This window comes from Macadamia integrifolia, chromosome 3 (assembly GCF_013358625.1).
Source record: "Macadamia integrifolia cultivar HAES 741 chromosome 3, SCU_Mint_v3, whole genome shotgun sequence".
NCBI lineage: Eukaryota > Viridiplantae > Streptophyta > Magnoliopsida > Proteales > Proteaceae > Macadamia > Macadamia integrifolia.
The window spans coordinates 36,388,291-36,401,909 of NC_056559.1; the positions used below are offsets into that span (position 1 = coordinate 36,388,291).

The 13,619-nt window shown below is 37.6% G+C and overlaps 2 protein-coding genes across 6 annotated transcripts in view; both read left to right on the forward strand.

The window, feature by feature from the left end:
- Positions 1–88: 88 nt before the first annotated feature.
- LOC122072940 (ABC transporter I family member 10) lies at positions 89–5,755 on the forward strand. The gene is made up of 6 exons (XM_042637384.1): positions 89–377; positions 503–674; positions 1,841–1,927; positions 4,444–4,569; positions 4,666–4,788; positions 5,478–5,755. Exons 1-6 carry the CDS (start codon positions 307–309, stop codon positions 5,688–5,690), a joined length of 792 nt encoding a protein of 263 aa, XP_042493318.1. The 5' UTR covers positions 89–306; the 3' UTR covers positions 5,691–5,755.
- LOC122072938 (GDP-mannose transporter GONST1-like) overlaps positions 4,691–13,619 on the forward strand; it is a 25,499-nt gene continuing 16,570 nt past the window's right edge. Inside the window, exons 1-4 of one of the 5 annotated variants that reach the window (XM_042637380.1) lie at positions 9,225–9,741; positions 9,806–9,918; positions 11,876–12,099; positions 12,196–12,335. In XM_042637380.1, coding sequence (XP_042493314.1) covers positions 11,881–12,099; positions 12,196–12,335 — 359 coding nt within the window. In that variant the 5' untranslated portion in view covers positions 9,225–9,741; positions 9,806–9,918; positions 11,876–11,880. Of the gene's footprint in view, positions 4,789–6,728; positions 6,754–9,224; positions 9,919–11,875; positions 12,100–12,195; positions 12,336–13,619 lie in introns of those variants that run through there. The other 4 variants (XM_042637381.1, XM_042637378.1, XM_042637379.1 and 1 more) reach the window with 4 other exon arrangements.

Sequence of the window (13,619 nt, forward strand, 5' to 3'; positions counted from 1 at the left end):
AAAAAAAAAAAAAAAAAAAAAAAAAAAAAAAAAAAAAAAGAAAAAAAAAGAAAAAAGAAAAAAGAAAAAAGAAAAAAGGAAAATGAGGAAAAATCTCGGAAGCTAACCCAGTTTCCCAGTCTACAGAAGAGCGAAACCTGAAACCGATTCCTGTTAAACGATCTACTTGGCATTCCGGTCGCAAGGACACATCCTGTGTTTCCGTGAAGCTCAGTTCTCTTGGCCATTCCTCGTCGGTTGTTTTCTGAATTTCTTTGCCAATTGGATAGTTATTAGTTGGAAAGACTAAAGAAAGTCCGTTATGCGATGAGTCTGTCTACTTTCATTCGCGCCTCTGTCTCTCATTTTCCTCCTATCCATTCCACCGCAGACACAAGGTACACCACCACTAAACTTGGCCTGAGATTTCGGTTATTCAAGTTTCTCAATTATCAAACATACAGAAAAAAAAAGAAAAAGAAAAAGAAAATATTATTGACTGTGTTCCTATCCGCATTTGAAGTGGTCTTGCTACTCAGAATTTCGCCATCGAAGGCCGGAATCTGAATTATTCGATCACGACGAGATATGGGAAATTTGTTCCTATTCTCAAGGACTGTTCTCTTCGGATTCCTTCGGGACAGCTCTGGATGCTTCTTGGACCTAATGGTTGCGGCAAATCCACCCTCTTAAAGGTACCTCTTTATTTCAATCTATGCTGGTGGCTTCTGTTGTGGGGTTATTCATTCCCATACAACTATTATAGTAGGATCTTAGCCTATGCAATCTCGAATCACATATCATAAAGTAGAATAGGGAAACACATATCGTTCACCATTGATTGATCTTCGTGAGTCATGAATAGCGATCACTTGTAGTGCAGACGAGGGTTTCTCTCTTTTCCTCCCCTTCAAGATTATCTCAGCAGTGGGAGCTGTTAGGAAAATACTAAATTGTGACAGAGAGAGGACCAAGAGCTGTCAATTTATAAACTATCAATGCTTAACCCCCATCAAGGGATGCAATTAGATTAGGACTCTAGTTTCTTAAGTGGTTATTGAATGAGTATCATTTGCATAGAATCCAAGTCTCTATACAAAACCAAAATCCAACCAATGAGACATCCATTAAGTCACTAACACTTCATTGGTCATGTCAGACACACTAAAGGGATATAATCCCTACAATCTCTCACTTGGACCATGTGATCACATTATAATTATCTCATACAATTAATAATTTTTGGAAAACATTTATTTGGCAAAACGACTCTAGTTGGATTTTGACACTTTAAAATTACATACTATCTTACCACGTTTGTAAAACAACACATTCACTTCACATCATAGATAGTCATAATACCTTGTCTGAACACCTGAATTAATATTACAAGATTCAATCCAAAAACATTTATTCATAATAGCAAACATGCATTATCACATTAAACAATCATTCTGGTTGAATATCTTTGAATTTTCATAGTCGCTGTCCTGGTGGCTATCGAGTTAATCCAATTCTCAGACATCTCCTTGAATGTGATAATAGCTCAATTAATGTCATAAGACAGTTTGTGTGAATTAGTGTTCAATCCTATTTTAGTCTGTTTGTACGAGTTATTGTTCAATCTTTTTGAGGTTTTTTTTGAATTGAAACCTATGCCGCTGATAAACAATGTAGTTCTTGAATATTTGATATCAGGGGTCCCGAACTGACATATTTCACCTACATAGATAAATAGAAGGGTCATTAGCTGACACCACATGGCTGTGATAAGGCCCTTTTGAGTTGGAGTAAGGAATGTGTTATTGATGTTATCTATTCAAAAAAAAAAAAAAAAGTGTTACTGATGTTAGTGACACAGGTCTTGGCTGGGCTTTTGAATCCGACTAGTGGGACTGCATATGTCAGGAGGCCTAAGAGTTTCGTTTTCCAGAACCCAGATCACCAGGTTGGTCTTTTTGTTATCTTTTTTTTCTTTCCCCTTTCTTTGCTAGTACTTACATTTTCTGACGTCGTGCTAGTACTTCAATTCGTTTTCATTTGAAGAGAACTACTAAGTGGCCTTAGGATTAGTCTTCAAAAGCTTCGAATGGCTGTGCTTATTTTTGATTACTTGTTATAACTTTTAAATTTATAAAGGTAGAAAAAGGATCCAATTTCTTTTTTTAGAATGTGTTTCATTGCTAACCGTTGTTATCAACTAGATACAGGAAGTGACCAATAAACAGAAACAGTAGGCAAAGCAATCCCCAAAATAAGGATGACATATTTTATTTGTATGGATTATAGGCTATAGTGCCTATGATTGTACATGGGATGTGATCTGTTCTTCACTATAGGAAGACAAGATTAGAATGGAGAGTATTATTCTCAACTTATACTCAAAAACAGATAATACCTAATCTCCATACTCCTGCATCTCTTTTTTCAACCCTAGAAGATCAACCTTCTCGAAGGCATGTAGGAGACAAATGGTGAATCCTATTTTCTCACTCTCTCTTTAACCCGAAGAAAAACTTACTCTTAACCATGCTTTATATAGACCCACAGCCTTAGCTGGAGATTTACCAGTATTCTACAGATACCTACAAGGGCGAACCACTATTTGATGAAAACAAAATCCTATTGCAATTGAGACCAATTAAAGGCATAGATTCAAAGAAGGTAACATCTTTAGAGGGAAGCTTCCTTCAAGAAAAAGGATGGTAGCACTTGTAGCCTTTGGCAGAGGGGATACCCAAGAAAAAGACATTTGAGTGCCTTAGGATCAAGTTTAGTTCGAACAGATTTATTGACGTGAATATAGCAAACACACCTAACACCTTTAGGAAGAGAGAAAGCAGAAGCCTGAGGGGTCAAAATGTCCAAAAGAAATTTGGAACCAAGAAGCTTAGTGGTCATTAGACCAAGATGTAGGGACATTCATGTCAAATAGTGTCAAATAGCAAACTCCTAGAAACATCCAATAAATGACGATTTTTCCTCTCAGTTACCCTATTCTGTTGGGGTGTGTCAACACAAGCAATCTGATGGATAATGCCATTATCGGTAAAACAAATATTGGAGTCCACCAATCATGTACTCCCCCTCCTTTATCAGAACAAACAATATTAATTTTGGTATCAAATTTTTTGGGGTAAGATTTTTGTATCAAATTGAGTGCAGATCAATTGATGGAAGTTTTTGAAAGCATTATAGATTTCATTTTTATGTTTCGTCAAAAAGGTCCATGTGGTCCGGGAATAATCGTCAACAAATGATACAAAATAACAATAGACAAATAAAGAGGTAGTGGGAGAAGGTCCCCAAACATCAGTATGCATAATATGAAAGGGAATTGTGGATCTATTCCCATGGTAAGGATAAGAAGAACAACTATGTTTGGCAAACAAACAGGGTTCACACTAAATACATAGGATGAAAGAATAGAAGAAAACAAGTGTGGTAGTTGTTTTTCATAACACCGAAAAAGGGGTGGCCCAAACGTTGATGCCACAACATCACATATTCAACAGTACTGTTTTCACTATGCCCACACGCGTAGGACTGAGTAGTATGTAGAGGAGATGTTCTTGGATGAAAAAGGTGGAGTCTCTTTTCTTCACGTCCACTGCCAATGATCCTCTTTGACACCAAATCTTGAAAAACATAATAAGGTGGGGAAAAAAAAATGACACTCAAGGATTTGGTTGGGTGGCTTACAGATAATAGGTTAGTGTTAAACTTAGGAACATGAAGAATGGAGTCGAGGGAAATAGAAGTAACAAGGACACTACCTTTACCAGAAATAGAAGAAAGAGAACCATCAGCGACCCTATCCTTATCTTTACCAAAACAGATAGAGTAGGAGTAATAACATGAAGATATACCGGTCATATGGTCAGTGGCTCCAGAGTCAATGACCCAAGAAGAGGTAGTGGAAGGAGTAGATGTAGAGGCCTGTAAGGTGGACGCTAAGAATCTGCACTTTAGGTGTAGAAGACCAACTATCTAGATATGACATAACCTTTCGAAATGCTGCAATATTATCCTGAGTGAGAGAACTGTAGTTTGTTTGTAGTTCAGATGCGAAAAGGAGTACATTAACACCTTCTACTCTTCTTACCTGTGGGTCATTCAGATATGTTCTCTTGCAATCAATCCCATTCATTTTGTTCTAGTATATGAAGTAATTTGAAATATCCATTTATGTGTATTTGCGTTACATAAGCATCACATAGGTAACAGTGTTACAAGCTGTAACAGTGTTATAAGTGTCACCATTACATACGCATGTAAAAATATTTAGCATACCTATGATTCAGATTTGGCTATTAACAGATTTATTGATAACTTGAGGCATTTGATTATTAATTTGAGATATAATTTCATATGGTTAGTTGTCTCTGTGGCTCTGTGGAAGCTCTTAATGAGGGAAAATTGCATGAAATTTATGAATGTAACATTTCTATTGTGTTTCTGCAGGTAGTGATGCCTACCGTAGAAGCTGATGTTGCATTTGGTCTTGGTAAATTCAACCTTACCCAAGATGAAGTTAGGTCCAGAGTGGCAAAAGCTTTAGATGCTGTGGGCATGTCTGACTATTTGCAAGTAGGTTATGGGCATGTGACAGTTCCAGATTTAACATCTCTATGTCGGAAGATTAACTGTCATTTCTGGATATCTTCCTTCTGTTGCAATTTTCAGAGGCCAGTTCAAACTCTTAGTGGTGGTCAGAAACAAAGAGTTGCCATTGCTGGTGCTTTAGCTGAAGCTTGTAAAGTGCTGTTATTAGATGAACTTACAACATTTTTGGACGAAAATGATCAGGTATTCCTTCTGAATTAATTTTTGGTGTGTTGAGATAAAAACCTTGGGAGATTTTTATATCTATTGTTCTTGGTTTATTTTTTTATAACTTCTTAATTCTTCCATTTCATTTCATCAGTCTAGTGATGCTGAATATTTAAAATTAGTTGGAGCACAGATTAGCATCTATTATGAGATTTGAGTTTGGACCTAGTGGAATTAATAATATATAAGCTGTTATAGTGAGTTATTCCCAGATCATATCCAGTTTCTTGATTTTCATCCTATAGTCTTCAAATACAGGATGCTCCAGTGCAACCTAGTGGTTGCAAATTCGAGTTGGTAAACAGCCTCTCCGCAAAGCGGGGGTAAGCTGTGTTACAATATGACCCTCCCCAGACCCTGCAGTGGCTGGGGCCTTGTGCACTTGGAATGCCCTTTTTAGTCTTTAAATAGTGAATGTGAATTTAAACTTTACATTCTAGGCAATCGAGATATTACTCTGCATCTATATATGCTTGAGAAATTACTGTGGTTAATCTATTTGCTGAGTGAACTTATCCATAGGACAATAAATACCATTAATTATGTCGTGGTAATATTATCAGCATTTTTTTCAACTTATATTCTCAATCAAATGGTCAATCACTAAATACATAATATTTTCCACAAGATTTTGCTTCACTAGATAGATTTATGTTGTCTACCAGATCGGGGTGATAAATGCAGTTAAAAGTTCTCTGGCCGCTTCCGGAGATGTCACAGCGTTGTGGGTTACTCATCGCTTGGAAGAACTAGAGCATGCAGATGGTGCTGTCTATATGGAAGATGGGAAGGTTATAATGCATAGTGATGCTTCGAGTGTACTGGGTTTTATCAGAGAGAGGCAAGCAGCTTATAATAACTCGATAAATTCTTTGTGAAACTCTGAATCACTTTATTGAAGTAATTTGCAAATATACTTAAAGTAAATTTGTTTCACACATTATTTCCCTTTGCCCATCCCTATTATTAATAGGTTTTCTTTCAGGAATGAATGGTTATAGGTTAATACCTATAATAGGGAACTGTGTAATGGAGTAGTGACCATCAAGGGAAAATAAACCGAGTTTCATAACCTGTACCACCTGATTATGTTTATGATAAAGGCTAAAGAGTACAACAAACAAAACTGAAATTAGCATATAGTTTGTCTGTTTACAATGGTCTTGTGCTCTATTTGTTTTCCACATCCTTGGTTCTACCAATTGATTGGTAATATAGTATCTCTCGATACTTCCTTGTTGGAACATGAGACATGCTCATGAGTGCCAAAGGGGAAGGAACTTAAAACATGAAAGGCTAGTTTTTTGTTGGACCAACCACTATTATTTTTCAACTTTGATTATGGATCTGCATTGTTCAATGTCTGCCGGAAATTTTTTTTTTTTTTTCAATGGTAGGCAGGTTGTTTTCCCATGTAGAAGTGGGTCCAACTCAATGTCCTTGATCAACCTTCTATTGGCAAGAGTGCCCATGCCTGCTGATTTGTGCAATAAACCCTTTCGTGTCCTCACAGAATCAAAAACCAAATGAAAATATGTTGCAAAATATTGAAGATTCATCCAGCCAAGTCCTAAGCCATTGCCCTTGAGGAATGTTGATGTATAAGTGTGAAGTCTTCTTTCCCAGGTACAGAGCTAAGGCTGGAACTTACTAAGGATTTGAAAAAAAGGTAGGAAGAGCTTCATATAAAAAATTTTCACTACAGAAATGAATGGGTTCAGAATCCAAAAGCACTCTCTAGGGCGACCATCTTAGGGTCATGCTTCTTGCAAGTAAACAGCTAGTTAAATTATGTCAAGAATGTAGCATGTGGGCAGATTTGTTCACTTAAGGTTGTTAGTAATGGATTCTAGGTGGTGGAGCTTTGTTTGAAGCGGAGGCAGTTCTGTTTGGTTGGGAGTCAATTGACTTCGGCAATTTTGGAGGTGTGGATGGGTAAGGGTATGTGCCTGCCTTTTGAATGTGTCTTTGACAATGTAAGCTGACAAACTAGTTTATTTACACAAGTTATATAGCTTGAATTCTCATAGCGTTCTGACAAGTACATAAACTTTGGCAACAAAAACCCTCCAAAAGCAAAAAAATTACAGATGATATCCTTTATGCACTTTCTGCAAGTCATGAAGTTACTGCACAGTGCATACTACTGCATTAGATGTTTCAACAAAGGGAGCATGTGCTTCTCATTTTTCGGTTTGGTGGGAGTCTATGCAGTTTGTGTTCCACCAAATTTAAACATGTTGCATCCCATTAATTTTCGGGGACCACCTTTCTTTGCAACCGGGTTCAACCAGGGGTTGCAATGTCTGGTCTCTGGCCAAGCCCATCAAGCCCTATCAGAAGATCTAAGAAGCTAGGCCTGCACAGCTGTATGTCCAATTTTCTGGTCTGGTTGGGCTGTGGCTTGTAATATTTGCTAGATTGGCCTCTATTAGGCCAAAAAATGTACCAGGCAAATGTTATTTGTTCAAGATATATGCTATATTATCAATGTTTAGTCATCATCACTTAACAGAATCCAAAAATGTTGCTTATTAACTTTAATAACATAAAGTTAAATTCCACCCTGCACCCCCACCCCCCCCCCTCCCCCCCCCCCAAAAAAAAAAAAAAAAAAAATCTGTTGTATGATGCTGAATTCAAATGAGTTCATTTATCTTAAACATAGACTTATGTATTCATCATTTTGTGTATGAAGTGATGATTGGATAGTTGTGGATTATATTATAAACACTTACATTGTAGAATTTTATGGACAGTTCTGGTTTGTGAACCATAGAGCAATTTATTTTTGAAATACATCATTGGGATTCTTTTTCTTCTATATACATTTTTTTTTTTTTTTGCTGCATTAGCTCATTCTGTTGCAGATTTTTCTTGAGATTATTTCTGGTGATTTTTATATGGTTTAATAGTTTTCCTCTCTGGGTTGTAACCTGCTATGAAAGTGGCATGGCTTCTCTTGTCTGGTTTCATGAATTTACATGAGATCGAAAAGCCTAACAACCTGTTAAGCTACCCCTTTGTTCACTCTAATAGTCGATAGTATAAAACTAACCAAAATCTTTTATATGACATTTAACTTTAAATACCTGCCCACTGTCTGCAATAACAGTGTTTGAGCTGCATCGTCATTTGCATCACACTGCATGTGTAGCATCTGTCATTGACCACATCTGTGTGCCATATTGTATTATCTGCACTACTTTGCTACATTTGCATACGAGTCGCATCATATGCCGCACCATCATCTGCCTTGTTCATGTCTGAGTGCAAGTGTTACAGGACCAAAGTTCTTTGGGTGTTTTAGACAAGGCTTGAACCCGTGACATGCCTTTAAAATGCCACAGGCCACCAGCACAAAGGAAAAACTTTCATATGGTGGTGTATAGGCTGTGTTTGGTACCATTCTCAGAATCTATTCTATGTCGAGAATGCATTCTGAAGCAAGAAAATAGAGGATAATTGGGTACTAGAAGTCTAGTATACGTTTTAGATAAAGTCTATTCCAAAAATGGATACCAAACACAGCCTTAAAATTCTATTACCTCTCTCATTATAGTTTTACATTGAAACCTTCTCATCTTACAATTGCTGCTGCTGCTGCTGCTGCTGCTGCTGCTTTTTATTTTTATTTTTCGTGACTATGAATGAAGAATCTGGTCTGATTACATTATGGAGTAGATATTTATGCGACTTTGGTCAATATTGTTGGCTACTGCTATAACGTTCATAGTTGAAGGCCAGCTAATAAGGGTTGGTAAGCATCCACTGGCAAAAGACCCACAATTTTTAGGTGGTAACACCTCATGAACAACTTCCATTGGTGCTCCCCATAAAGGTCTTCCATTTTATGGGTCAAACTTCAAAGTGGGGGATGATCTCCCACTTTATCCAAGTTTCATACCGAAAGCAGCGGTAGCACTACTCAGTTTAGTGCCCGTCTGCTTAACTTAGGAGTACAGTCTACTTGTCTCCTAGGCACGGCTATAATAAAAGGAAAAAATAGAAATTTATTTATAGAAATTATCTTGAAGGCAAAAAAGGAAAATACATCAGTTTAACAAGAGGAATGCAAATCCCTTACACGGTTTAAGGTGTGGGTGTAAGATTGACCATATCGGCCGATTTGTATTGGTTTCGACAGTGACGGATATTAATAGTCTGATATGCATCAGCCAATATGGATTTAATATCATTTTTTTTTTTTTTGGGATCGAAAAATGAAATTTGATCCCGTACCGGCCTTATATGGTCAATGCATTTTCATATTGATATCGGCATCACTAGCGACAGATTACCGGTACCATGGAATAAATCTTTGGTTTCCCTAATGTGGACTGTTTTTTCTGTTGGGGGTTGGGGTTGGGGTTGGTTTTGATTTTCAACGGTTGGATTGATATGGGACGGAATACAAGGATTAGGATAACATAGGAACGTCTAGTCACTCTCAGGTGAATCAGAGATCAAACTGTCAGTGATCCAAAGTCCAAACAGAACCTAAATATATGCCGTTGGTTTGGATGGAAAGATTCGAATCTGACGTTAGCAAATGAGGACGGCAACTGAGCTTGGTGCGGGACTCATACATAACGTGATCTGCCCCCCGAAAAGTGGCGCATATATTCGCACTGATGCGGTATACAATACATGATCTGAAGGTTCACACTTCTCAGGACTTCACACCGTTAGAGTGGACAGTTGAGGCCCGAGTCTGAGGAGACGAACAATTAATAAATTAATTAATTAACTAATAAATGAGTAATATGAATTTGTATTTGTCGCTCTCCATTCAAGTCGATGGCAGTTCAAAGTTCAAATCCTTTCATCTCTGTTTCGCTTTCACTCTTCTGAGACTTCTGTTTCTGCCATGCCTTTTCTATCTCCAGCTATTTTGTCGAGCTCCGCGGTTCCTGCTTCTGCCTGAAGGTATTCTTTTCGATATTCCTGCTATTTTTCTGGGAAGATAACATCTAGTGATGGATACTTGTAGTTGTAAGACGGTTTGAAATGGACAATAAAGCCTCGAAAATGGCGAACAAGATGGAGTGCTGGATTTTCTAGTCTGTTGTTTTATTGGAAGTTGGAACAGCTGAAGTTAGCGAGGCACGTTCTAATCTTTTCTTTTTCTCTTCCCTTTTAACTATGTCAATTAAGCTTCACTGTTTCTTTTTGTTCATATCTCTTGAATCGATACTTAATCTTCTTTATTTATTCAGTTTGTTTTTGTTCTTTGTTAATTTTCACAATATTTTTTAGTTTTACTGCTGACCTTACACTTTTTAAATTTGACAACAGTTCATGCAAAAGGTCATCTTGTGTGTGCTCAAAGGTTTATCTTTTTTCCAGCTTGTGTGATTCGTGTGATTCAAATGACAAATGCAACAGCAAAGAAGGAAATTGTTACCCAAAACAACGCTGGAAACTGTATAACAATACCCCTCTTTTGACAGTTGCCATTCATTTATGATGTAAAATCTCTGAAAAATGCCATTCATCCAGAACTAATCTCTTTTTTAAGAGCAGAGTTGATAGATAGGCGGGAGTCCCAGCATTTAAAGAGTACCCAAAATTTCCACTTTTCCAATTTTCCCTCCCCTCTTCATGTTTTATGCATACGCAGAGCACCTCAATGGGAGCAAGAAAGACAATAAATGGTAGTTATTTAAAATATAATAGACTAGTAGAACACTCCCTGTTTTGACCTTTGCATAGGGATAAGATGAGAAAGCTATAATTGCATTTTCTCTTAAAATTTTTTTTTTTGGGGGGGAGGGTGGGTGGTTGTTCTGAGAACTTGAGCGTAGGTCTATTTTTGTAGGAATACTAGCATTTTACTGTTGTTTTGGAGGCTTTTGTTGGTATTATGTGGATGGTGGTGAAGTGGTCTTATTTTTTGGGTTCGGCAATTCATGGTTTTGTTAACATCAGTGTCATGCTTTGTTTGAGAAGTTGACTGAATGATCTTTCTCAAATGGATGGTAGGTTTCTACCAGTTCCAGTTCCAGTTCCAACTCTGGATGATCTATGTTCTATTTTCTGTTGCTCACTTTATAATTTTTATTTCCTTAAGGCAATCTGTAAGACATAGCTGTCAAGGTGTCGCCTAGGTGCTAGGGCCTAAAAGGCCTTTGTCGCCTTGCATTTGGACCCCATCCAACGCCTAGGGTCACCTAGATGCCGTGACAAGTATGTTATAGAGAAGTCTAGATGTTCTTTCTCATTTTATCAGGGGCCACTTCTAGACTTAGTATCACTTTGTGCACTATTTTGCTTGACCAAATCATGGATCAAGTCCATTAGGGAATTTTATTACATCTCTTAGTGGATGGTTTTGAAAGTGAACCTGTGATCTAGAGGAAGAATATTTGAGTGCAAGGATTAAAGTATCAGTATCGGTTGGCTAAATTTGAGATACGTATCGGACGGTATCATATTGTATCAGAGATATGCTAAGATATGCTAAAGATCAAGGAGTAAAGTATTAATATCAGTCACCGTATCGGTTGGATAAAATTAAGAAACATATCGGAGGGTATCGTAGCGTATTGTATCGGATCGGAGATACTTTAAACCATGTCTGAGTGGGAATATCAACATTGTCGGTTGGAAGCCTAGTTCCTACATGAATGTGGATGGAACCTTACTTACATGACCTCTTTAAATGCTAACAAATGCAACGTGGCGGTCGGATGGGGTCCAAATTTTCTGGACAGGTCCATAAGTCCCTTCTCACATGTCAAGTTTCAAACCTATCGGAGTTTTGAGTTTCCATGTTGCAAAATAGAGCTTTGAAATACGAGGGCTATGGGCAAGGCCTTGAGAGCACTCAGCACAATAGTAGTCGAATTACTGTACTCTATGCGTGTCTTTGCTATATATGTTGTCCACATGGTCTGTTTTTGTCCAACTTATTTAAAGCCTTTAAGTTCTATAGTAAACATCCAACTATATATCTGGTTGTACAAGATCATTTATTACCTTTTATGCGAGCCTAAACAATAGTCTGAAATAAATAATACCAGTTTGATTGTGAAGTTAACATTGTCCTTTTCTCAAACAGAGCAAATGAAGACTTTCAGCAGAGATGAATTTGACTTGGAAGGTGGCAAGGTGGAAAAAGATAGAGAGAAAATAATACGCGGCACCAGGGTAGTAAAATTTCACAACCAGGCTTTGTTGTCTGGTCTTGCATATTGCATCTCATCCTGCAGCATGATATTAATTAACAAGTTTGTCCTGTCCAGCTACGATTTTAGTGCTGGGATATCTTTAATGCTCTATCAGGTGAGAAACAGCATCAGTTGTAGGTTTGAGTGGTCCCACCCATTTTTTCTTATTTTGAAAATAATAACAGGTTATTGACCATTTCCTTGAATGCAGAATCTGGTCTCTGTGGTTGTAGTATCCATCTCAAGTGTTTTGGGGATTATATCAACCGAGCCACTGACATGGAGATTGATTCGGGTCTGGTTGCCTGTGAACGTTATATTTGTTGGAATGCTCATTACAAGCATGTTTAGGTCTGAAGTTTCTTTTTGTTACAGCTAATTTCTATATTTCTTTTTCTTCTAAATATACTTTTCATGTGCTTGGTTCCAGTTTCTTCAGTATCCTGTAGGGATTCAAAATGTTCGTTAAATATATGCTACAAGGATTTCTGGAATTGCTTCCACTGCCCATTTGTTAATTTTTCTTATCTTTTTCATACCTTTGGTTCAAGTTCGCATGATATCCTGTAGGTATCCCAAGTGTCGGTTAGATGTATGAAGGATTTCTCCAATTGCTTTTAACACCAGATGTAATATGTCTTCCAATTGACCACTTCTTATCCAATAGAGAAATTGTACTCCTTTATACTTCCTTTAGATTCTTTATGCATTTTCGTCTGATATTTGATCCATTTTACATATCAATTCTTGAATTTTGTTTGTGCTTGTTGCACTGTTTACCCCAGCTTTGATTAATTATTGTGTCAGCTTGGCAGTTAACATGAAGTGTAATGTGAGTGCCTCGAAGGAAAATGGAATTTGGAAGAACTGATGTGGAGATAGGGTAGCAAAGGATTTAGTTGTCATGGAATACTTTTGGCTTTGTCAAAGCATGGGTTTGATCATGTTTCTATCTAAGACAAGTGAATCTCTCAACAGTCAACACGATGAATTCTTCAATTTACCACTACATGATGTGATACTGCGCCACAACCAATCAAATATAACAGCTCTTACCACTCCATCCTTGGCTAATTCACCTGGATCATGGATCCAAGAGCCCAAGCTTGTTGAACCAGTACCTTCATGGGTCTCTCCCCTCTTAAGTCATCCATGTGATAATGTCCTCTGAATCCGTCTCACTAGGATTTACTGGACCTACAATGATGGAACAAGAGTCGGGCCATGATGATAGTTTACCTCCTTTTGTATGGAGTCAGTCGCAAGTGTACCTCATGGTCCCTGAACACCATTCCAATGCCTGCTGGTCTGGGGTTCCCTAAAGAATTTAGATTGAAGTTGACTTTTCCACATTCCCATAGGGGATGATTTCTACCCAATCTGAAAACGTATAGCTTTTGGGGATGACTTGGCTACTTCTTCCCAATTCTTAACTATAGATTCAATAGAAATTCCTTGGACTCGAGTGACAGCCCATCATGCTGTCTGAAATGCGATGATTTGATGACCTGCAAACATCATGTGACCAAATTGATCAAATTCCATCATCACATACCTCCAAAAGAATTTTTTTCATGTACATATAGTGGTTAATTGCCATTACTGTGGCATCGTTTACTGTCCATAGGATACATC

Excerpts from the sequence above, each read along its gene's own strand:
- LOC122072940 (XM_042637384.1), top strand. The coding sequence starts at position 307 with ATGAGTCTGTCTACTTTCATTCGCGCCTCTGTCTCTCATTTTCCTCCT. Across the intron at positions 1,928-4,443 it reads TCCAGAACCCAGATCACCAG|GTAGTGATGCCTACCGTAGA; the intron begins GTTGGTCTTTTT and ends GTGTTTCTGCAG. Across the intron at positions 4,570-4,665 it reads GCATGTCTGACTATTTGCAA|AGGCCAGTTCAAACTCTTAG; the intron begins GTAGGTTATGGG and ends TGCAATTTTCAG.